The sequence below is a fragment of the Oreochromis niloticus genome, linkage group LG9 (assembly GCF_001858045.2).
Source record: "Oreochromis niloticus isolate F11D_XX linkage group LG9, O_niloticus_UMD_NMBU, whole genome shotgun sequence".
NCBI lineage: Eukaryota > Metazoa > Chordata > Actinopteri > Cichliformes > Cichlidae > Oreochromis > Oreochromis niloticus.
The window spans coordinates 18,723,461-18,749,019 of NC_031974.2; the positions used below are offsets into that span (position 1 = coordinate 18,723,461).

The 25,559-nt window shown below is 46.1% G+C and overlaps 2 protein-coding genes across 4 annotated transcripts in view; one reads left to right on the top strand and one right to left on the bottom strand.

Annotated features, from left to right (window-relative positions):
• The window catches only part of LOC102082737 (extracellular matrix protein FRAS1), a 473,764-nt gene that overhangs the window by 200,583 nt on the left and 247,622 nt on the right, over positions 1–25,559 (top strand). The window lies entirely within an intron of this gene.
• On the bottom strand, positions 265–24,668 carry boc (BOC cell adhesion associated, oncogene regulated). 2 transcript variants are annotated; one of them, XM_003443537.5, is made up of 18 exons: positions 24,385–24,668; positions 11,831–11,959; positions 10,897–11,169; positions 7,556–7,702; positions 6,863–7,006; positions 6,473–6,766; positions 5,142–5,414; positions 4,792–5,057; positions 4,544–4,709; positions 4,095–4,163; positions 3,612–3,821; positions 3,070–3,245; positions 2,759–2,981; positions 2,464–2,652; positions 2,161–2,372; positions 1,987–2,069; positions 1,508–1,665; positions 265–1,360 (listed from the first exon to the last, which is right to left on the bottom strand). In XM_003443537.5, the coding sequence occupies exons 2-18, from the start codon at positions 11,940–11,942 to the stop codon at positions 1,191–1,193; spliced, it is 3,165 nt and encodes a 1,054-aa protein (XP_003443585.2). In that variant the 5' UTR covers positions 11,943–11,959; positions 24,385–24,668; the 3' UTR covers positions 265–1,190. The 2 variants fall into 2 exon arrangements, with proteins under 2 accessions (XP_003443585.2, XP_005471932.1); XM_005471875.4 differs by lacking the exon at positions 24,385–24,668 and adding an exon at positions 19,004–19,157.

Genomic DNA, 25,559 nt, shown 5'->3' on the forward strand with positions numbered 1-25,559 from the left:
CGGATTCAAGTAAAGAAATGTGAACAAATTAAGTTTTTGCAAAAGTTAAAAGTGTGTAGACAATCCTGCTTCACCCTTTTGTATGTTTGGATGATTCATTATGAGTGTTAAGTGGCTTGACAAGCAAAGAAAAAAAACAAAAACATTTCTCTGAAAATGAGTAAAAAAGCAGCCAATTTCCAAAGAAAATTTCTGAAAGACTTTTAAAAAGCCTAAAGAACTAATGCTCAAGATCACTTTGAAAAGATTCACAAACGACTCGACTCAATTTCATAAGCATTTATTTACATGCAATAGTGCTCCAGCATGTGCAACCACAGAACAGCTACACTTTTAAAAAAAAGAAAAAAAAAGAAAAAGGGAGTGTCGATTCAGGATCTCCTTCATTTTGATTGCAGATGTCTCTGTCAAAGACTAATACTTATGTACCAACCAGTGAGGGAGGAATAATACTGACACACCTGTCGCAGCAGCCTCACCTGGCAGTCTTTTGGTAACCAGCAAACAAGTAAACACAGAAGTGGTTGCAGTATAAAGTTCAGCTTATCAATGACTGAGTTAAAGACATTTTCCAGAATCTCTCCCATTCAGTGATTTAAAAAAATATACCAAAACAAAATAAATAAACTATACAATATATAATCTCTTGTACACTACTGAAACAATGATTTATGTTGCATACACTTGTTAATAGTTTGTTAATGACGAACAATGCATAATACATTTGTGTTACTGCTATACAAAAATGACAGAGAACGTGATATCGCAGAGCTAAACAGCACCTCATGACAGCATCAGACTGGGTCCGATTGTGTTTCTGTTGTACGTAAAGCTAAGTACCTAAAAGGTCCAGACTTTAAGGATGGAGGATGGCTGGGAAGGACATGATTTGTGGGGAGGGTCTAGTTGTGAAGTGCTGAACTGAGAGGAAGTCCCTGGAGACTCTGGACTCTTCTTCACACAAGGAATAAAGGTCTCAAATGCAGACAGACAAAAAGACAAAATACTACTCCCTTTGTCCGTGACATAGCGTGAGGAGATCTATGAATTAAAAGTCACTTTCTTTTCAATATGAAAATAACCTTATATACAGTATAATCGGACACTTATGTACAAAAGCATAAATATATAAATATCTGTGATACAAAAATAAATATTTTCTCTCTTTTTGTTTACTATTTAACAGTCTCTCATGCATCTGTCGCGCTGGCCATCCCCTCGTCCTCGGGGGACGCTTCATTTGGGAGGATGTTCACTTCCTGTATAGCTGCATCTTGGGATTGTGGCGTTGTGGCTGCTGAAGAGGATGTGGTGAAAATCCCTTCGTCCTCCAGAGAGAGCAGCGGGAAAGACGCCGGCTCTGCGGTAAAGAAAGAGGAATGGTGAGAAGATGACAGGAGGATTCAACAACAACAACAAAACAAAGGCATCCTTAAAAGATGCTCGTTTGGTTGATAATAAAAGGAGAACATTATGAGCAGATATTAATGGAGACATCCACACATACTTGGAGGGATGTCCTCCGTTTTGTCTCCACCACAGAAGCCGCCGTCACCTCCCGCTTCCTGTGAGTCTAAAAGCTGATGTGGAGAGTTGAGGAGCTGGAGAGTGGAGTCATCTGGAGGATAGCAGGAGTGCTCATGATGATCTGGATAATCAGGGCCACTGAAGAAAACAAGAAAAACATATTTATTAGACTTTTTTTATTGTCCATACCAGTTGTGACAGAGTTTGGGATGTTCAGCCAGTTTTTTTCTTTTTGGCCTATTTGTTTCATTTCCATTAGCCAACAAATTTCTTCAACTTTTGACCAGGTGTTCAGTTTAAATTACTGAGCCTGTTGGTCAAAATTCAGTTTTCTTGCTCATCAAATCAGGACAAAAAGGGTTTTTTTTTAAAAATGTCACCAGTTCATATTGGTAGAATTATTTTATGGTGTTAGTCCAGTACATTAGAAAGTAAATGGGTGCTATAATGAAAACACACCTGGTAGAATAGTGGTAAACAGGCAGGTGTCCATTGGGCTGTTGCAGCAGCGTGTCACACTCCATATCACAATCCACACCATCCTGCACACACAGACGAGCATACATTAAATATTCAAACAAAAACAAAAACTCATGGTTAGTTTAAAACTTTGTTTTGTTTTGTTTTTTTAACCTGCTGGAGCCCTGGCAGGCAGTGCTTAGGGTGGTGAGGTTTGCCATTCGGTGTGTATTCTCCGTTGGCGGGGTACACGCCATGTGGAGCGGTCATGTGAGTATCCAGCGGGCAGTGGCCCACTAATGCAAGTCCCTGAAGAGGAACCATGGTGTACTGACATGACGACACGGGGGCGGCCACAGCGGGGAAGCACATGTCGGTTGTTTGCTCTGAAATGAGGACAAAACAGGAATTACACGGATGCGGACGGGAAAGACGTTAATCCCTGTAAAGACTCGAGGAACTGCAAAGACCACTCACTTTGTTTGGCCCAAGCCCGCCACAGGCAGAAGGGGATGAAGGCAACAATAATGAAGACGAAGGCTCCCAGGACAACGCCAACTATGAGGTAGGGGAGGTCGCCGGGGCGAGGCACACCTCCATCGGGCGGTCCATACTGAGGATCAATGGGAGTCTCTGATGGGAGAGGCTTTTGGGAGTTAGGACGAGCTGTAGAAAAAAGGAGAAAGAGGAAAAAAATTAAACTATTAGCAAAGAAACTCTTGTGTAAAAGACAAAACCGACTGACTGCGACAAGCTTTCGACAACAAAGCACCTTTTGTTTCAAGGATCACGACATTGCCGAATTCGCTCTCTCCCTTCTCGTTGAAGCTCTGCATCTTGATGTCGTAGGCGGTCTCGGGCTGCAGGTCCGTAATCGAGTGCCAGTATCTGTCCCCTTCCACCACATCCTTCTTATAGTCGCTGTCATTATCGCTGTCTGTCGGCCGGTAGTAGATGTAGAAACCGTAGATGGGCGTGTTGTTTACAGGAGTGTACTGTCGAGGGGGAGAATAAATCACATTATAAATCACTGCAAACTTGTTTTTGAAATCCTCAATCCTGAATCTCCTTCTGGACACTCACCGTCCATTTGAGAATGATGGTGGTCTCGTTGATGGCCTCATTATAGGTAATGTAGGGTCCATCGACGGGGCGTTCGTGTGTTCTCCCACCAACCACCGTGTATGCCTTGGAAGGGGCGCTGGGAGGACTGGAACCAATCACATTCACCGCTACCACACGGAACTTATAGGATGTACCTACAAGGAGAGGAACGGGCATTGTTCATCTCTCGGATTACAACCAGCCAGTCACACTTTCCCATTGTTGTGCTGATTAATGAGGCTTGTTTTCACTTTACTGTGTTTTCTTTCTCTGAGCAAATGCGATGCCAAATGTGACGCGGCTGTGCTTTTGACTGATGGCAACAATTACTGAGATGATTGAAACAACACTCATTATGGTGATAAATTTTGCAGACCATGGGAATGTAATTATGTGGACATCATTGTTGTAATGATATGGTACGACATGTCCTACTACTCCCCCCACCCCCACCGAGCCAGAGTAAACAGCTTTGAGCAACAACACCTCGGTTTTGAAAACAGGGTGTGAAGATGGCTGACCTTTCTCCAGGCCCGTGATCTCCACGGAGAGTCGCGATGGGGGGATGTTCTCCACCGCCGTCACCCAGTCCTCTCCTGCCTTCTTCACCTTCTTGTACTCCACCCGAAACGACTGGATGGGGAAGCCGCGGTTACCGCGAGGAATCCAAGTCACGTACGCCGACGTCTCAGTCGCTGTGGAGACCGTGGGCTTGTCGGGGGCTTCGGGAGCTGAAGAAAAGCAGGGAAGAGTGTCAAATGGAAGCCACAAACATGGACAATATACTCAAACTAGTGAGAGAAAGTTCAGCAACGATCACGTTCAGCACTTACTGGGAGCTCATCCTTCAGGGAACAGAAATGCAAAAGAAAGTGAGACTTGTTAGTGAAAGGAGAAGGTGAAACTGTATCTAGCTGTGTTCATAATTAAAGTAATAAATTTATTAGTATTGTTAATCAGAGAGGAGTTTGTCTCAGTAATACACGGAACTGTTGAGAGCTTACGAGAGAGGCTTGGTGAGGGGACAGAGGGAGTCTTTGGAGGATCATTTGACACTCCCAGATTTTTGCGACCTGTGGACAAAAGAGATAAGACACCACATCATTTTAAAGAAATGTTCTCCAAGTCATTTTTAAAGGAAAGGACTGGTGTCACTTTCTGACTCCCTTAGTCTGTCTGTGGCCCCCGGCCTCAAACCTCTCTTGATACAAGAGAAGTCAAAAGTTAAGATGTGTTTAAAGCTGTCAAAATAATGATTACCTTAAAGTGGCTCAGTGTTTAGCAAACATGACTCAAAACGGAACAAATAAGGGAATTTCTTGGGGACTATTTTCACAGGCAGATTATGCAACAGCACGCTGATGTGAACTGACCACAAGTACCCGGCGTGAAAAAACAAAAAAGCACCCGGCGCGAAGACTGAAGGAATCTAGTAGGATAACAGTTGTTGTACCTTTGCCGGTTCTGAAGGTCATCATGGCTGGTTGTCCCAGCCCTGCACAGTTCTTGGCAGTCATCTCGACCTCATACAAGCTGTCCGGCTGCAGCTTGGATAGAGTCAGTTTATGGAGAGAGCCCAGGATACTGGTGGAGGTCCAGTCTGCAAGAAGTTCTCCCACCTGAGAGGCGGAGCAGGCTCAGTTACTGACACAAGAACACACGTGACTTTAAAAAGTTTAGACGATGAGCTCCTTGCGGTACCTTTCTGTATTTGATCATATACTCCAGTACAGGAGGTCCATGCTCATGCCGCGGCTTCCAGGTGAGCTCATAATAGTCAGCCTTGCCTGTGCGTGGCTGACTGAGGATGATGGGGGCTTCTGCAGGCATGTACCCTGGAAATTCAGAGCAGTCTAGAGGCAACATGGCACCCACAACCCCCGGCCTCACAGGCGGCTGCTCTCTCAGCACCTTGTCTGGGCTGAGCGGGCGGTAAATGGGAGGCAGCCTCCCTCGGGATGAAGTCCCTGTAACAAAACAGGAATGATGAAATCTAACATCTGTGAAATAAAAGAAAATCATCAACAAATTACCAAACTGAACCCACTCACCGGTTGATACGGTGATGAGGCGAGCGGAGGCCTGTGAGCTGCCCACCCCGTTCTCAGCCATGCACTGGTACAGCCCGTCATCCCGGGGGCCCACTTTGGAGATGCGCAGCATCCGGGGGGTGAGGCGGTGGCGAGAAGACTGGACGAGCGGCTGGGCGTTGTGGAGCCACATCACAGAGGGAGCGGGCTTACCACGGGCCTCGCAGAAGAAGCGCACCGTGTCTCCGTACACGACTTCCCGCTGCTGCAGCTCCACCATCACCTGAGGAGGCTCTGCAGGAAAAAAAAAAAAACAAAGAGAGGTGAGGAGGCCGACCTGAAACTTTGTGCAAATGCATCTGTGTGGATCTTGTTCACATTGGCTGTTTTAATAATTGGATAAAGTTATTTATTCCAGCTTGTCATTGGTTTCTTTCTGACTTTCTGAGACTCTCTGCTTTGCATTGTTGGTTTTAAAACAGCAATTTGAACAGGTAGCTTTGAGCTCTAGGAAACGTTTCACTATTTTCTGGTATTTTTAGACCAAACTACTAATCAAGGTAATCTTCGGTGCTTCGGTGAATACAATCGTTCACCGAAACACTTAATTGATCCCCTGATTACTTAAGATTGCTTTACAAGTGCCAAAAATGTCCAATATTTACATTTTTATATAACTATTTTTGTCTCGCTAACCATCCAAACCCCAAAATATTCTAACTATAGTGGAAATACTATAAGCTGGAAACAACATGGTTCATGTTCTTGCTTGATAAGTGACTTAATCGATTCTGAAAACACAGTTGTACTGTGTGTGTGTGTGTGTGTGTGTGTGTGTGTGTGTGTGTGTGTGTGTGTGTGTGTAAGGGGGTGTGTGGAGTCAGGCTGGGCCAGCTAGTTGATGGTTGGCTGCTTGTGAATGGGGGAAAAGACAGAGCTCATTACAGCTACAGCAGCACTCTGGCTTTAATTAGAGCCAGCTGCAGAGAGACGAGCCCACAACACATTCATACACAAACATGCACACACCACGCACGCACACACACACACACAGAAAATCACTGTAAAAACAGTCATCCATAACCTAGACACACTCAATCAAGTCCTGGTGCAGAATAGAGAGCTCTGTCTCCACCAACTCTGTGTTGCAAAACACCGCCCACACTGCTCCTCTCTCACACACTCACACGGGGTCTGTATGTGCACGCACACATACAGACCCCGTCTTGCCAGTCCGCCAAACAGGAGTCGATGTAATTATTAAATCCATGACAGACAAAACTCTACTCATAAAACAAAACAAAAAAAAAGTACCTCGTAGAGTCAAACAAAAAACATTTCAGTTTACTCACCAAACACTTGGACGTCATAGAGCACCACGGCAGAGCTGGCAGAGCCGATGCCGTTGTCTGCCCGGCAAGCGTAAGTGCCCGAGTCTCCCTCGCCGACTGCGTCAATAAGCAGGTTGCTAAGGAGGAAACGCGTGTTGTTGTGGAGACGCAGGTCCTGCCCGTCCTTTGCCCACGTGACCTGGGGAGTTGGGATGCCACTGGCCACACACTCCAGCACCAGCCGCTGGCCTTTAGTCACCATGATGGAGCGGGGTGCCGGCGGGTAAATGATCCGAGCCGCTTCTGACGTGGAGCCTGAAAGAATCGAGGCATTGTGCGTGTGAGCACCTACGAGTAAAATGTGCCCCTGCAAGACCAGAATGCCATGCTGAATGAGCAATAGTGACTCACGGCGTATGCGCAGTCGATCAGCAGAGGTGGACGTTTTAACCTCCTGAGTGACGGGGTTGTAGGCAGCACACTTGTAGGGCCCCTCGTCATCCCGTGTGGCGTTGGCTATCTGCAGGTTCCCTGATGGCATGATGAGGTAGTTCCCTGCAGGACCAAACAAAAACATGAGTCAGAGTGAGAGGGGTGCAGAAGAAAAGCAGAGAAAATAATCAGAAATACCACAGAGACAAAGAGGAACCACAGAAAAACCGAGTCCATGTTGTGAAACAGCGTAGGTAATATGAGCCCTGTGTGCCATTCCAATACATAGCTGCAGTTCCAGCTGAAGCCACAAAGTGGCACTGTCGAGTCTGACCCAAGTGAATGCTCTTCAATGTGGTATTCATTTCCTCGCAGATAAGGTAGATATCAGTACCTACAGCTCCCAGGCATCATCAGCATACCAGCTACAAACCACTGGAGCTTTTCTTCTCTTCCAGGCAACTTAGAAGTAAATAGTTTGAAAAATAAACAACTGCATTCCCATGTTTCAACATTCTCCAGATAATGCCCTTATCGGTGGTTTTACGATGGGTCAGATAGCAGGATTATAGCATTCCGGTAAATTACGAAGATAGTATGGGAATTAAGAGGGAATTAAGGAGAGAGAGTGAATGCTATAGAAGATTTTGAGGGATTAAAGCAGCTGGTTACCTTTGGATGTTTCCAGCCATTCCTGTTTGACGCTGTAGCGGACCTGAGCCTTGGGCTGGCTTTCAGGGAGGTGACATTCAATAACAGCCGTGTTGCCTTCATCCACTTCGATCTCCTGCTGGTCATCGGGCTCGAAGTCCCGCAGCTCTAAAAAACAACAGAGACATGAGGAGAAAAATCAGCGCCGTCTCATAGCTGCAACACATTTCACCCTTCTTTCATCATCTTAATATGCAGTGTAAATCACGTCTAACTGCACATGTATACAGTCATTCCTCGGCTTCAGATGTACAAAACCGCAATATTCAGAGCAATAATAACTGTGCTGTTCCCATGTTGGGTGTCTCTCATGTCAGTCCGACTTTGCTGTGTTGTAACCACATTCCCACAGCTTCTCTAATGTTCCCTCTTTTTGGAAGAAAAACCTACCTCCACTTCTTTCCCACTGCTCGTCTTTACGTGATCCGCTGAAATTCGCAGGAATTTTACGAAAGCACTTTAAGCTAATTTTTCTGGTGTCAGTAACATTTGAGTAGGCCACATTAATCTTGTCAAACATTATACCGGGGGACTAGAGCCGGGTCAGATTCTGTGGGAAATGGTGGGAGTGGGGATTACCGGGGCCATGTGCTGTGACTGTGTCCCACAGACACACAGTCTGCACAGCATAGACACTTATCTGCCCCCCTGACCTCCTAAGCCCCTGCCTGAGCGGCCTGGAGGCCTGGCCTTGGGGGTCAAAGGGGAGAAAGCGCCATCCTATAGGGTTTCATTGCCATTTTATGGATTTGAAGCAGAGAGAACCTAACATGAGACAGAGAGAAGAAAAAGGAGCAAAGGGAACAGCACAGGAGGGGAAAATAACACCCAAAGAAATTTGTCATTAAGGCGTCCAACAGTGAAATGAAAGATAAATAAAACTTCTCCGGGAACGTAATTAAACGTCTACCAGCCTTTGTTGATTTATTCTTAACAAACACAGCCCCTCCATTCTTTCCAGAGCTGCTATAACTGGTGTGTTTTTCTTGGACCCGGCACACCGAGCTGCCCGTATGCACACACAATCAGCTGATGAGTCTTTGTACACCTCTAATTCAATAAGCAAAGTTTAGTTAACAGTATCTATTGATAGGGGCTTTAAAGTGATTTACTCAAAGCACTGAACAAACACATTCACTGCGGGCAGCCGATTTATCCACCACGCACGCTGGATCTGCCCCCTCTGCAGGCGCCTGGGGGAGCTTTAATGGGCGTAATGGGGGAGATCGGGGTCTAACACACACGCACACGTTGACAACAAACACGCAACACAACCCTATGTCTGTGTCAGCTCTTATTCTGAGAGATGAGAATCCCAGCCAGGACATGTCAAGCTTAGCGGGGTGTGTTGAAGGGGAAAAAACCTCAAGGATAGGCCGTGTGGCGCTCCATTTGCAAAATCAATCAGGTGCTGTTTTTACAGACACCCCTTCCCCCACCTCATATCTCCCCACTCCACCTTCCTCCTCCTCCTTCTCCTGGCTGTTTCTCCCAAATTCCTTCATATACACCTTTTAACGCCCCCTCTCACAACTCTACTGCCCCGCATTCTTCACAGGAAAAAAATAAAAATAAAAAAAATCCCCTCACGGGTGCCTCTCAGGTGTGCACGCGAGCGCGCGCGCGTGATGTTTTTTGTGAGTGCATCCTGCATGGATGGAGGATTGATGGCATTCATAAAGTGAAGCAGACCTCCCGCACTACGGCTGCTTGGCAGGGCGAGAAGGAGCGAGAGAGAGACAGTACATTCATCATCTTTATGTGCAGCAGCAACAGGAGTCCCGCGTGCACGTCTCTGAATTATAACACGTTATAGCAACGTGTTGTGCGTTCACGTTGTGCAGATACATGTTTCTAAGGCAAAAAAAAAAAAAAAAAAAAAAGGAGGAGGGTGATTGTCTGCACAAGAATTCAAGCGGGGGAGCTTTTAAGTGATGCCAAGAAGACGCAGATTCTTCGGAGTCGGATAGTGTGGAGGGTCTGGAGTCAACGTATCCTGATCACAAAAAAACATGTGCGTACAACTAAGAGGGCTCACAAGGAAAGGCAAGCACGTACACACTCCCCACGGAGCAGTTCCTTAGGCGGTTTGGGGGTGGCCGAGGAGAAGCCGTTATTAAATTAAAGAGGCTTTTTTTGGGAAGGCGGGGCGAACAGACTGGCTCCACATGTGGTTGTCCCAGCGCGATTCATCCACTATTGGAGCAATCAATAACTTTTAATGCCTTTGTAGCTACAGCCTCTGGAGAAAACCCGAAGAAAAATAAGAGCGAGAGAGGTGAAGATGACAAAAAAGGATGACAAGGAGGGGGAGAAAGAGAGAGAGGGAGATAATGAAAGGAGGTGAGTGGAGAGAAAGTGACAGGGTGAAGAGTGAAAAACGTGCGAGGAGAAATGCGTGTGAAGATGGTTGTGGAGGGATCCGAGGAGGCAGAGAATGTGACACCACGTCTCGTCTCGTGTCAGGATCTTGTCTCGACTGGCCTAAAATAAGCTTCCAGTTTCTGCAGCCGCATACATCACATCCCTACGCGTAAAACAATACTGGTAAAAGCACCCTCCCCGCCCCCCTAGCTAATGGTGTGCTCTGCTGGGGCGTATACCCATATCCTCTGTCCACTCTTATCTCCACTCAGCCCTCAGCACAATTACGGGGCCATAACTTCTGGCGAGTCCCGCTGTCGGGCCCTGCGGTGAGGAATGTGGTGTTGTGGGGAAAGCAAAGGGCCAATGAAGGTAGGGGGGCCTCCAAGCTAAGTCCTGCTGGTCCCCTTTCCTCCCCCCCCCACTTGCTCAGACTGGCCCCTGGGTCCCCTTCATTCCTCCAGCTCAGGTTTCACAGTTTCAGGCCCCATTTTCAGTCCCACAATGGATATCAAATATAACACCGTACACTAGCAAAGCACTAAAAACGTCAGCATGGGGAATCATTTATTTTAACTCTATTAAATTGACGCAGCTGTTTTTTGTCTGAGTACACAGAAGAAAAACTGCCTGACTGTGCAGAGTTAATCCACTTATTACTGATGTGCAACAGATTCTCACTGGAAGGACCAAAACTGCAGTAGGTTTATATTTTTTTTCTACCCAAAACCACAAGTAGTGGAAAAGTACGAGGTTTACAGTGATGTACTGGTAAAGGTTTAAAGCAAACAAATGCCGCCCCTTCACTGCTTTTGTTCTACTTAGGGGAAAAAAAAAAAAAAAAAAGTCCAACGCGTTCCTTGGATATTCTGACAAACCAAAAAGGGGCCCCTTTGTTTGTGTTTATTTGTCACAGCTTCGTGTGGGTGGCTACTCACTGGCAGCAGTGACGTTAGCAGGCACACTGGCTAGGGCTCCGGCGCTGGTGCTGGCCACACACTGGTATCTGCCAAGACTCTGATTGGAGAGAACCGGGATGAACAGGCTGCTGGGCCTCAGCACTACACCCAAATCTCCGTCTACCAGCTCATGGCCGTTGAGGCGCCAGCTGATGTTGGCGGAGGCGGGACGGGCACTGCAATGCAGGGTGACGCTGCCTCCCAGCTTCTGCACCACGGATGTGGGCTCTTCGTTGAACGCCGGCACCTCGTCTGAGGAAATGATTAACAACAAGGATTCAGATGCAAATTAGAAACTCTACATGAGCATGCGTATAAAAGATATTTCCGACTCATTACTAGTCGGGCAACTGATATGTATGTTTGCCATCATTTCTTTTCTTGATTAGTTGGAAATCCAAAGCAAAGTTTGACGTGATTAAACCACAAAATTTCCTACAACACACCAAGAAAAGCAGCAAATTCCCAGACAAATGTTTGGCTTCTTTGGTTGCAATTTTTGCTTGAATCAGTGAATGAGCTAATCGCTGTGGCTCCACATACAATACTTGCATTATTTTTAGTGGCAAGAACAGCTCATGCACACTATTCCCGCCTTCCAATTTCTTTCAAACTGCTGTACCTGCTGCCAGACACATAACACTTCACTCGCTGTGCCTCAGCCAGAATATTTTGTCCCTGGCAAGGACTTACTGTGCATCAGGTGTGTAAAGGCACTCAGTAACTGAGGGTAGACTGAGGTAGAAAACTTCCTTAGCAAATCGTGATTGAGGGCATGAAGACAGATGGATGGAAAAAGGAAACATTTTTATTATTACTTTGCTTATTGTTAATACACAGAGAGAGGAAATAGGCACTGGGATTACAGTAAGAGTGGGGTCCAGTACTTCACAAGCTAATCTTGTTTACTCACCGGTGAGTGAAGCGCCGCTCTGCAGGCAGCACAGCAGTACTGCGCCGAGAGCGCACAACACTGGAGCCCTTCTCTTTTTCATCCACGGAGTCCAGTCTTGTTTTCCAGACATCTTCCATACACTACCCCCTGAAACACACAACAACAGGAGGTGGTTAGAAAGGTCACGTACAGACTCGGAGCAAAACAGGCTTTAGTCAGTTTGCTTCAGTCAATCCTGACTGAAGCAAACAGGCAGAACTGCACCGAAAATTCAGCTCGGGGACACGCATCCTCCATCTAAACAGCGCGCCGCTCCCTCTGATTGAATTTTACTTGTGTACACACGTGCACGAACAGGCGGCCACTAACGAAACACAAGCCAGGCGAGGCGGCGCGCTCAGCAGCAAAACTCCAGACACAAATAAAGCCTTTCTTTTCTGTCAGCCCCCATCTCACCGCTGACCCCATCTCCTCCCGCTGCGCCCGCACCCATCCAGCCCACGCTCATCAAAGGGGCGCCCTCATTCTACGTGCCGTAACCCGACCCCTCCACCTTCCTGCTCAGGTGTAACCGATACAGGTAGAGGGGTATAAAGAGAGGGAAGAAGATAGAGGAGAAGACGAAAACACACAGGCTGCTTTCAAGAGTTTGGACAAAGAGCAACTAATGAGAGGTAGTAGAAGGGAGGGAGGCACAGGGTGGAAATGTATATATATCCTAGCAGTAAGGAGTGAGGATAAGATGGATACTTAAAATACAAATAGAGAAGTCGCTGGTAATGGTTAGTCTATTAACGGTTAATATAGAGAGAGGGGAGTTTTTCTCTCTCTCCCCTTGCTGCCAAGTTTCCCAAATTCTTTCCTGTCAGGTTAAACTAACAACTTCCCGTCAGGATGAGGAGGGTGGTCCTGCAAAACTAAATCTCCCCTTTCTCCCCTCTCCCTCCCTCACATGCACGCATGTCCGTGAACATGCAACGGTCCCGTGAGGAACCTGCAGAAGTGGAAGCGGCACGCAACTTTGAACATGCATTTTTGTCCTGAGCTTAATAACGCAAAGGAAATGATTAATGAAGCCCGCCTGCACACCAGCACGCTCACACACAGAGAAGGGTCCCAAGGCAGGACAGTAAGAGAATGGAAACTTTTACAGTGCACCTTCATCATCTAATGGTAGCAGTGAAGAAAAAAAAGATATATATATATAAGTTCGGCTGCCTGGCACATGAAAACGAGCAGAGCGGTAGGGTGATGGAAAAGCAGCTGCAACAGCTCCACAAGGCCACACATCACTCTCTGCTCCGTTTTAATTGCACATTATGAATGTGTAAACAATTTCAGATGACTAATTCTCGTGCCATCAACAGCAACAAAGCAGCGCTCTGCGTGGAAAAGACAGCATGGCGCAGTAATGATTAGTCAGCCCCGTAATGAATCGAGTTTATTTACACCAAGAAACACAGAAACAGAGCTTCTTTTTTTTAGCTGCTAAACGCGCCAGTGTTTGAGTTTTTTTTGTATGCTTCCTGTTGGATGTTGGATTTTAAGATGCTACAACCCCCACAAAAGCAAAAGGGAACTGGATTTGAGTGGGAACTCTACATAATGCTATTAGCACTGATGCAAAATTTGTCTTAATACCCTGTTAGACAAAAACTCCAATCACTGATTTCTCTAGATTCACACATGTGTAGATCTTCTGTTTATCTCACATTGTGACAAGCCCTCAAGAATGAGGATAACCCTTAGTGTCAGCCCTACATACATGTACAGTTTCATTTACTCACTCGTCCACACAAAGTGGCTCATCAGTAGCGGGCTCACTCTGTAAACAAACAGCACGCTACTGTGGGGACCAGGAGGGAGCAGAGTTGAAGGCCTGTGGCTTCTGTGGCTGGTCACTATATGGACACAACTCAGTACAGCTGCCCATAAAAAAAACACCTACATCTCTGTGGAGCACCTGTCCCGACTGTGAGAGTCGCTAACCATAAACCAACTACACAAACCGGTCTGCCAACGACACGCACAGCGGGACACGCTACCTCAGCGCGCGGCCCTCTCACACGTCCGATTTCTCATTCTTTTCAAAATAAAAGCACTAGCAGTCAGACGAAAGACAGAGCTTTGTTGTAAAGGCACCTCGTACATCATCACTCCCTTAAAAAACAGCCCTGCTCCACTGAGTGTGTCTGTTGGTCTGATTCATTAGCGAGCTGGGTCCTGTGTTTGCTTAGCGGATACCCTGCGTCAAGATGAAGAGTTGCCCTGACATCCATGTCCAACTTTTTCCATCACTCCTTCCCAGAGAAGCCAGAGAGGGAAAGAGCCTCCTACGCATCGGCGACACTGATAAAAAACAGAGCACACACACACAGACAGCTCCCCTAAATTAAAAGCAGTGTGCGTGTGCACGTGTGTGTCTGTTTGTGCGCACATATGCCTGTGACTGTTCTGTTACAGCCCTACCATGAGGAACGACGCCGCATGGCAAACACATTGTGTGAGCAGCTTTGCGGTATATGAGACATACTTTAGTGACAGTGCAAGAGAGGGAACTCTGTGAACTGTTCAAATCTGCCAGTCCCACTGAACAAGTATGACTAGAGTGCAACCATTTCTGTAGTCCCAGTAAGGACCTGAAACTCGACTCGCTACAGTTTTGATGTAGACCAGTCAAAGAGACAGCAAACGATGACAGCGCTGTGATTTGTAGATTTTGGGCAGCCGTTTCAATATTTATCTTTTTGGGTAATATAGCTATTTTTTTTTTAGTTTAATTAAGGATTTTGTTCATTTAAGTAGTGAAATAAAAAAAGTCTAAATTTGCTGTCATTATTGAAAGATTTTCAACCTACCCCTGCAACAGGTGGGCCTGCATGCAACATATGCATTAAATAAAATGTGAAAAATCAACTTTTTATAAGCGTAATTGTGCATATACACTGCCACAGATCCATATAAAATAGATTTTCTGCAAGATTTCTTCTATCAGGTCCATTCTTGTGGTTTCAGCAGGTTCAGATTTTCCTGCCCTCCCTCAGTGCCTTCATGTTCCCTTTGAAATTTAGGGAGGAAAAAAAAGACTTTGATGCTTATTACATTGATAAAGGTGTCAAGAGAGAAAATGTTTTAATGGCACATATCCATGTATTGCACAAAAAATCCTTTCCAGACAGTTCTAATCAAACCCTTTAAACTCCTCTTTGTTTATCGTGATTAAAAAGTTTCATGGGAGGAGTTTTTAAGGGATTATCTTCAAGTGCTGTGGTATTTTAATGGTCATCACGGGGAGATCTTAAAGGTGTCTTGACTTGCAATTTGCTGTGAACACTTAATGACTTGCCTTCAGGACTAAGGAGTGATCACCTTAATAGTACGATTAAACATTTCTATCCTGGTGGGAGTGTCCTCGGGGGCAAAAACATATGAAAAACTTATGAATCTTATTGTATTACGGCCAACCTTTTACAAAGTGCTTCCATCAAATCACAAATGAGGGAATATGTTTTGGAAGAATTACGTTCCATCCCTCCAGTAGAGTTACGATGTGGTGGACCAACACCATTGGTTACTGGACACAGATAGCTGTGGACAGCCAAACTAGCAATATACTATTTTTGTGTCCTCATGGTGTCCGCCTTGAATAGGCATCCATTCTTTGTGCCCTTGTTGTGCAGCATCTGCAAGGTCACGAAAAATTGGCAAGCACATGGATGTCTGCTCAGAGCCACGTGTTCGCCCTCTGATGCCTAAATAAGCGTCACTTGAATGAAAACGGACGTTCGCCCATTTTGCATACTCTGAAACCACAAGAAGAAGCTACTTTGTGCGTGTTTTTACTCCGACACCTGTTTGGAGAGGGCGAGGAGAAAGCACAAACAGCAGGCAGTGAGAGGTTGTGGCGGTGGTGTGCAGGCATGCATCACGAGCCGTAGGTATGCTGGTGTCTCATATGCCGTTGTGGGGCAGAGTCACTTGACAGAAGTTCATTGTGAGCGTGCTAAGTAAGGACACCGGGGGCCCCCGTTCTCCTGGGCCACTGCCGGTCCCATTGTGCCCCTGCCTCTGTGGATAAATTCATTTTGACAACCCTGCTAATTGGATAAAACCCAACTGGAGCCTCCTCCCCGAGCTCTCACATTCCATCTACTTTCTAGCACGGAGAAGACGCACAGGAGAGAGAGGAGGCAGTGAAGGAGTATCAGGGTAGTAACTTCTTGTGAGGAGCTGAGCTGTTGAATATTTATCACTTCCCCAAAGTCCCCTCTTGCGCTCCCTCCTCCTCCCCGAGTTTTTACGTCTTTTTACAACCCGTGCGCTCTCCTCCACCCCACCCCATCCTCCCTTAAGGTTCTCCAAACACCACAAAGCCCCCCCTTTAGATAAACACATGCGGTGTCAAGTGTGAGGAGTGCCGGGGGTTCAACTGCCCCGCTCGGGCCCGCAGCCCACAATGCCACGCCGCATAGCTGCCATGCGGGAGGCCGGTTGCCCCTGGCGACGCTAACAGGCAGAACGCACCTTAATAGAGTGGAGAGTCATTGTAAAGCAGTGAGCCGGTGCACAGACAAAGACCCCGCAGACCCCTGGAGAAAGGGGAGACGCTACTCTGAAGGGTCCGGGGAAGAGCTGATGGGCCCTGCTCAATGACCAAAGAGAAGAGGGAGGGTGGGGTGGGGGGTGCTCAATGACCAAGAGGTTTCTGTAGTGGTGTGTGGAGAGTTTGTGGAGGCAGAGAGGAGGAGAGAGAGTTCGGTGCCTTTAAGGACTGATGTGAGCCGGGTGAAGGGGGTTTTATGGATGCAGGGGTAGGTGGGTGGGTGGAGAGGTTGACTGAGAAAGCTGAACAGCGACTCAAATTAATAGAGAGGATGTCAACTGGCAGGCGAGCAGGAGGAGAGAGCAGAGCCTCATCAATGAGCGGCTGTGTTCGAGGGAGCGTGTGTGAGAGCCTCGCTGAATGTCTCAACATATTTTCTCCTCATTCTGTCAATCTGTTGGCTGGCCTCTTAGCCTGGCCGGGGTTTTGGTGCTGAGTAAAGGAGCAGGAGGACGCACAGGGTCCAACACAACCACACCCGGTTTACCATTAGACCATCACACAGGGCAACGGCTTAAAAGATGAGGAGGGGATTTTTATTCCAACAAATCCTGAAGAAAACACTGAGACAGGCGTCACATGTTAGCTGCTGGTCAATGACTTCCTTGTTCTGTTAAACCTACAGTCCAACACCTAAAGATTTTCACCCAAAAGCTACATGGATTATCGACTAACCCGATAAACCAACTTTAGAAAGTCATTTATAGTTTCCTAAACCCCAAAAAGACAGAATCAGAAGTCTTGTTTTGTCAAACTCGCAGTTTGAAAGCAAAACAATTTTTACTTCATTTTCTGCAATAATAAAAGGGAGAGAGGTAGCACATGCTGACACTGGAGATGCCAGCATTAAACCAGCTATTTTTGCTGATTATTCACTTAGCTGTTTCCGCACTAACTCTGCACATGGATTTATTTTTTATTTTTTTGTCACCCAAAGGTCAAAACTCAAATATCTGAATAGAACTGGGCAGAAATACATGCAGTTTTGTGTTAGTTACTTTAGTATTAATGTGTGTACCTCTGGATGTTGCCCATCTCTACTACAATGCAGAACGGAAGATGCAAAAACTGAAGCGGACAACCTCCGTTATTTTCTCTTTTGCCAACTCGACACCAAAACTTGGCAGAGACTAAGTCTAAAAATCGATTCCCACCTCTCTTTCCACTCCCCCGCAAACAAGGGGACATTATGGAGTCCCCTTTAGCATAAAAATGCTGCCCAACAGGTGGAGAGGGAGCCAGCTCAAATCCTCCACTCAAAACATCACTCGTTCTCATGCCATAAAATTACACATCAAAAGCATCCCTAACGAGGTTGAGAACTTACCCCCTCCTCCTTCATAATACGCTTTCTCAAACACACACGCACGCTTCACAAAGTATTAACGAGCTATACGCCCGTCCAAGCCCTCCTTCACCCCCTCCCCAAACCGACACTAACGAGCTACAGAGCGTCTCAGGGATTAACGAGAGGGATCTGGACAGGCCTGCCATGTAGAGGAGGGGGCGTTCTAATCAATTAGGCACTGAAGCATTTGCATAATTTAGATAACGAAGCCGAATTAACCACGGAGAGCTAATTATGGTGCCATGGTGAGCACATCCACCCACATTCCTCTGCCTGGTGTGGGATGCCAGCGTGCCCACCGAGGCCATGGGAACAGGACTGGATCATAGAGGCTTCCTGGGGAGTTAGTTAGACCTGGAAGGACAGGAGCGAGGAAGAAAGGAGTAGAAAAGATAGAATACCAGGGTTAGGAAGACAAAAGAATAGAGAAAGATGTGCAGAAGAACAGGAAGAAGAACACTGAGACCATTCCATATCCTTATTCCATATTAATAAGGAATACTATCCATTATTGTTATGGAATAAGGATATTGAGAAGGATTAAGATGGAAGGCTACAAGAACAGAAAGATGGATAGAAACAGGGAGGATAGAATAAAGGATAAAAAAACAAATAGCAAAAAATGTTAGAAGGATAGATGGCAGGATACAAGGACAGAAGGATGGATAGAAAAAAGGAGGATAGAAATAAAATTTTTAAAAAAAGAATAGAAGGATGCCAAGAAGGACAGAAGGACAGATAGAAAAAAGGATACAAGGGAACATAAACATAAGAAAGGGTAGAAGGATGGTTGATAGGATACAATAACAGAAGGACAGATAGAAGAACGAATACAAAAATAAAAGGGCAGTAGGATAAACTGAAAGATACCTAGAATGATAGCAGGACAAAAGGAAAGATAAGACAGAAAGAAGGATACAAGGAAAGAAGAAGAAACACAAACATAGGCTAGAAAGGACAGAAGGACAGACAGAAGTAGGTAGGTAAAAAGAATTTCTGTGAAGCTTTAACTGAGCGCTTTGCTGCAAGTATCAGACTCGTAATCGCTCTCATACAGTACTGGGAAAACTAACTAATACCCAGGATTTCACAGTACTCATCGCACAAACACACACACGCATGCAGTTACATATTTCATTTACCCACAACCATTCTCTCCTTGCACAAGACGCACACACACTCGGTGACACATAAGCAAGCAATCACACAAACTCCTATTACATGGTAAAAGTATACTCACAGAGGCACATAAATATGCAGACCTCAGGAAGTTTTTCCAACACCAAATGTCAACACGCTAAAAAACAGGCTACCACTTATCCCAAGCCCGAGAAATAAAACGCACGCACGCCACGGCATTCACGCATGCCAATATAGACTTTCATAGCTGTACGTATATGCAGCCTGCTCTTTGTGTGTTCCTGCGGCGCTGGGAGAGAGGGGAAGGAGAGAGGAGGGATATGGGGTGGGTTAAAGGGGGCCCCCCAACTCTTTTGGCAGCTCATGCATCAGAGTGAATGGAACCAATTATAAATCAAGAGCAATTTCTCCCCATTATTCAGCAGGAACTGGGGGGGGGGGCTGGCCCTACAACTCTCAGTGGGAGATGAAGGAAGGAAGAGAAAAGCAGAGCGGGTGAAATATTATATGAAAAACAGATACGAGGAGGCATTAGGAAATTGAGATAAGGTGGGGGGGGTGACAGAAAGAGATGAGGGAATGGAGAAAGACTGTAAAGTTAGAAGGAGCAGGCCAAAGGAGAAGGTTATAGGAAAAAACAGACATGAGGATGAATTGGGAAACGGATAAGAGGCAGGAACGTGAAGACAAAGCGATGGGTTCGGGTGCGTCTGAGTTTGAGATGGTGCAATAGCGCCTGACAGCCTAGTTCATGGTTATCGAATGAAAGCTGCTGCATCTCAAAGACATTCTTGGGAAGGGAAACAGCTGGAGGAGGCTCGTTTCAAAGAGAGCTCTCAGTTTCAGGAGCAGGATTTGTGAGACGCAGTAAAGCAGAGCTACCATTTGTCCTGTCACTCAAGGCCACGGATGTGCATTATCCTGCATAAAATAAAAACCTCACACAGATACGATTTGGACAGCAGACAGAGCCGCGCTGTCGATGGAAAATTCCAGCACTGATAACCTCAGGGGCCCAATACCTCACTAATCTGGTGCCCAGTGATTTATTCTGTTGAATCATGTCTTCTCCTGCCAGTCTGACATTCTTCGATGATGAGTTCTTGCTCTCTGGGGCAACACTTTAAATCTGATTATTGGTTGTAGCTCTGGGACACAACCCAGATTCCAGCTTTTTTTTATTTTTTGTTGCCGCTTTTATTGATCTTTAACACAAGCTGGAGAAAAGAATACAGCGCACTTATTATTCCAGCGTGCGTGCAGGCTCGGCGCACAACACTCAGCGAGCTCGCGCGCAAAAGGTGAGAAACTTAAGGAAACCAACGAAAGGGAGGAAACTTTTCCAAATGCGTGCATGAAAGAGAGCAGAAAGAGCAGGAACGTGACTGCGAGGCTTAAACCGAGCGGTTCCAGTCAGAATGCAATCTTAAGCATGTGTGTGAATGATCTATTAGAGCGTCTGGGTTGCTTTTGGCTCGTAATAACACCCCCCTAATCTTTGTCCAAATATCTGCTTTGCACACACAGGACTATTTGTCTACACACACACACACACACGGCTTTCTTACCAGAGTCTGGAGTTGATCAATGATCTAACAACACTCATACCGCACTCTCAATGTGCATTTGTGTGTGTGTGTGTGTGTGTGTGTGTGTGTGTGTGTGGAAGAGAGCAAGAACGAGAGTACACCCTGGGTAACTTCATTATCCAATCAAGAACTTTTACTTTAAGCAGTGGAACAAATCAAGTCAACTATTTTAAAGGCTTTGGATAATCTCTATAAAGCTGTTAAGACACTGGCTGTTTTTGATATACATATATGTGTATAAACTGAACACAGACGTGCAGATATGGTTTTGCAAACGTAGCCTAAAAGCGGGCTTCTGTAATGGAAAAAGCTGAACAACCATCTCTTGTTCAGCAGACTTTTTCCCTTTCTTTCATTGCATCTAATTTATCTTCATCCCTGCTTCAATAATCTGCTTGATCACAGCCTAATTAGCATCTCCAACACTGTCAAAACTTTCTAGTTCCCTTTTTTTTTTCCCGCCCCCTCCCTCCTCACATTCCTCTCTCTCCCTCTCACTCTGTGGTCCTGGCTGACAGGATCAAGAGAACAGAGGTATGCAGCCCCAGGGGAGGTGCCTAGACCCCGGCCACCTGCCAGTCCAGGTGTCCCTCTTTGGTTATCTGATGTCTGACTGGACACAGAAACCCTCCCGAGGGCACGAGGCTCAAGTCCAAGCTTCCAATCTGTCAGTGCGGGAGGACTAATGCACCGTATGTCAACAGGCCAATAATGTCTGGCAGTGGAAAATGAGGCAGCCTTATTTGGCAATGAGCGTGTTCTTCGCTCGTTTATGAAAAGTACATTAACCCAGAAAAACTCTTGCTGAAATTATGAAGTAAACTAGCCTCACTTCTCTCTCTCTCTCAAGTCTTTAGTAACCCTTTTTCTAATGCACCAATCTCAAAACCACCACACAGGTGACAAGTAATACATTCCAGTGCAAGGAGATGATCTTGATGGGAGGGTAGCTACCGCTCACGCACGCACACACACACACACACAGCAGCAAAGGCCCACAGATTCTCTCTGCAGGCTGTTATGACTGCATGAGCGTACCTGCTGTCAGAGATGAAAGCATGCCCCCAGGATGGAGTTTTTTCTTCTTCACCTTTGTCAATTAACACGGATGTTACACCCACTACAACAACAATGGGTGCTTTTCAGAACCACAGTGAGAAACTTTTGGCTCCCAAAACCCGAGCGCGAGCGCAAAGCGGTCCTTATGGATCTGCTGGCTGTTCGCAATCTTGAAATGCATCTTTAAAATCCATTTACGTCTGCAGACTTTGATTTAAACCCAGATGTGAAAGCACTCCCGGCTGCATGAGGGGTTAGTTAAACCCTGTCCTTGCCTTCATATCTTACATCATACCTCAACATGGCAAAGTCAATTTGGAAGCAAAGCTAAGATACGAGTGAGAAATTCTATTTCTGTTGGCAGCAGACCCAAATCCACACAGTAACTTTTCCTCACAGGCTATAACACATACGAAAGCTCAGCTCCTACAGGATGGATGAAAACTATCCAGCAACAGACAAAATAGGGGAAAACTGTCTGTCTGGCAGGTAACCAAGATCAATGAAATTTAATTTCACTGAAGAAAAAGCAGGTTCTGCCGGTAACAGCCACATGAAACTGTAACCGAAAGACAATAAAGCAAGCTTCCTGTCCATATAGTCTTCATTCGCAGTCCTAAAAATGTAAAAAAAGAAAAAGAAAAGCAACCTAATAGGAACTTTGTCTGTTTTTTTAACATCAATTACAGTGTCACACACATATTATAGAGGCTTGAAACGTGCCTGTGGTGCAGCATAATACATTGAGTCTGCTTTACTGTATGAAAGTGTGTTAGTCTTCATTTACGAACCGTCTCCAAACGAGAAATGGCACCGCCTTGAGAAACATAACCAAAAACTTTTGAAAATGTAGTTTGCTATCAGAAGACTTATTTCTAAGAAGCCAAGACTGTGAGAAATATCTGAAATGTTTGCTCAAAAATTTGTTTTCCCACCTTTAACACGTGGTTCATGATCATAAAAGATGGTATTTAAAGACTTTTATGGGGAAATAAACTTTTTAAAAATGATAGTTTCTGCCCACAGTAGCAGCAGCTCCAATATATTTGCTTAGCATTGCACAAGATTGATTAGCAACTCCCATAATTGTGCCCCCCACCCCCACCCTCCCTCAAATTCCCTACATCAGCAATCAAAGGGGCCAAAGCCCTGTGAGAAACAGGCAGATAATCAGACAGGAATCATTTAGTTCAGCTTTGATCCACCCGCCTGCCAGAGATGATCAACAAAAACAACAAACCCTGCTACCAAACAAGAGGCTCCTTTTTACTGAGACCAATTAATTCGCCCAGAAGCTGTGCGCCTAATTGGAGGAGGCCAGGCCATTCGTTTCGACTTTTAATCCAAGTGACATTGATTCAGCGGGAACAATCGGGCCCTCTTGTCTGATCCCATGTCTGTCACTGAATCGCGAAGCCGTCCTCCATGCAAGGCAGTGGAGGCTAAATGTAGACTAATCCAAATAACAAAACGACACCTGGGGCTGGAAACTCGAGCCCCTGCGGCTGTTTCTGCAGGCCTCCATCCGCCCCCTCTCCACCCCTTACCTCCTTTCCCTCCACCCTGGGAGCCCTCACGGTGATGCAGCCTCTGGCCAGTGCTCAAAACTCGGGTGGGGGGATCAAGACGAACATTCGGTCATTAAATCAGACCTGGATGAGGGGATGGCATCAGGAGAGACTCTCCTGACAGCGAGGCAGGATGCAGGGTTTCTCACCAACAGAGGTGCCAGTTTACTGGAGGCTTTAATGAGGTTAGTCTGACACCAGGACTTTGGTTTGGGGGTGAGAGGGAGTGAGTGGGACTCCACTCAGGTAGCAGTGTTTGAGTTTGTTGATGACAGCAGAAACATACAATCTGGTCGGGGCTTTTTTTTTTTTTTTGAGCACTGGGAGGAGGGTTGTGGGAAAAAATAGAAGATTGCGGTCTAATGCGTAAACGTAACCAAACTGTTATGTTAAGATCCAACAACTTTGATAGCACTACATAAACTTCAGGGGGAGGGAAGGGGGCAGGATTTTTAAAGATGGCTAGGCAGCACCGTAAAGAAATCAATTTATAAGAACTCTGAGAATTGGCTCTCGTTCTTTCTACTTCCTTACAAATCTACTCATCGGAGATCACTGCTCACCAGCTTTTCTATACCTCACCACAACGATGATGAGCATGAGGGTGATGATGATGATGATGATGATATGGGGTAAATCTGGCAGAGCTCACCATGTCTGTCTCCTGTTACCCTATGGGAGCGACTATAGGCTGCGGCCTGCAAAACGTAGACACGTTTTCCCAAAGAAAAACGCAAGTATGCCTAAACACACAGCCGTGAATCTCCGCGACGTGTTACGAGAGGTTCGTAGCTCTTCATAAACACGCATCGTGGTGAAATAGTCGGCAGAAAAGTGGGGGGAAACTTTGGGGAAAAATACGGACGCGAGAGGAATCAGGGCGCAGGCTAAGTCCGAAAACAAAGTCAAGTTTTTCTTTTCTTTTTTTTATAAAAAGCAACTTCAAATCCAAAATCTGACCTCGCAGTGCGTCCCAATAATGCACGTTTGTGTCACGGGAACTTTGTAGCAGAGTTTTTGTGGATCATAAGGCTGGAGAAAGCGGAGGAAAAAAGCAAAACAAATGCGGCTATCGAAGCAGAGACGCCAGCATGAACTAGTGATCAAAAACCAAGAGTCGCACATTTCTCTGAAACAGAGTCACGGATGAGCCGGTGAAGTGTCCCAACGAGTCGGAAAACACGCAACAGAGCCGATACGTTCATGTATAAAACTGTGTAACAACAGCGTAAAAAACACGGAGCGCACGAAGCGGTCAAACTTACCAAAACTTGCTCTGCTCGGCGCTCACACCTCGTTTTAACCAGGCGATCTTCTCTTCGCCTCTCTCCTGCGTTTAAGTCCCCCAAGGAAAAAAAACAACAGTTTTCGCTTCTCTTTTCCCTCTAAAGCCTTTGCTGCTTTAGTAATTTACTGCGATGCCACCGACATTTTCTTCGGCTCCCCCAAGTTCTCACATTGAAAGGCCGTTTTTGGATGACTGAGCTCTCAAACAATTCTCCCTTTTGCGACGCCTTTTCGGGTCCTCCCACTTCCCAAGCAGGAGGAGGGATCTGAACAATAGGGACTGGCTCCCAAAATCCCAGAGCTGGGTAGGTACTGCGCCGCCGTTTGCCACTACAGAGCGGACGCAGAGCATATGAGGACTTTGCAGAGATTGTGCTTGGAAGTAAAATGTGTAGGGGTGTTTTAAAAATGCAGATGGAGATAACTGTGAATAGAAAATGTTTAAAAAATGAAGTTTTCTTTAAGCATTGGTGTTCTTGAGGAGGAAAGTGCGCCCCCTCCCCCTCCTGCTCTGTTCCCCCTGATTTGGTATGCCTCGGTCCCCACAGGGTTTGTATTGACCCCCGTCCATTGAGGCCTGCAGGCCCTCCAGTGCAGCTGTGCAAGTGCTGTGCTGTTGTTGTGTTGTTGTGGACGGGACAAGTCTAGTCAGGAGGTCTGTGCAGCACTCACACACACACACTCACTCTCATACTACAGTGATCACAGCTCGAACCCCCCCTGTGCTCACTCTGGAATTCTCTTCTTCACTTCAGTCAGCACACTTTGAAACGAGGGGAACCATTCCTGTCCAGTTCATTAATAACTGGGTATTCCCAGATCACAGGGTTTGATAGAGGGGTCTGCTGGTGGGAAGCCGGGCTGCGCCTTGCCTCTCTGAATGCAGGAACTCCCACCATGATGTACCTGAGGGGTTGCCGCATCCCTGCAGGCCCTCACTGTCTGACAAGCTGTGATATTTCATGACACCTGTTGTTCTTCTTCAGGTGAGAGTACGCTTGTATGTATGTGTGCACACCCGGTTTGTCTCATTTGGAGATGCTGTGTGTTAAACTTTCATTGGATGCCAAAAAATAAATAAATAAATAATCACAAATCCCAGCAGGATGTTTCAGGTCCAGGATGTCTTCAAGGAGTCATTAATCGTGGGTGT

What these genes read in the sequence shown, in the direction of transcription:
- boc (XM_005471875.4), bottom strand. An exon ending in GCGGGCTTGGGCCAAACAAA is followed by an intron (nt 2,373 to 2,463) that starts GTGAGTGGTCTT and finishes TCCTCATTTCAG; the next exon opens with AGCAAACAACCGACATGTGC. An exon ending in GCCTGCCAGGGCTCCAGCAG is followed by an intron (nt 2,070 to 2,160) that starts GTTAAAAAAACA and finishes CTGTGTGTGCAG; the next exon opens with GATGGTGTGGATTGTGATAT.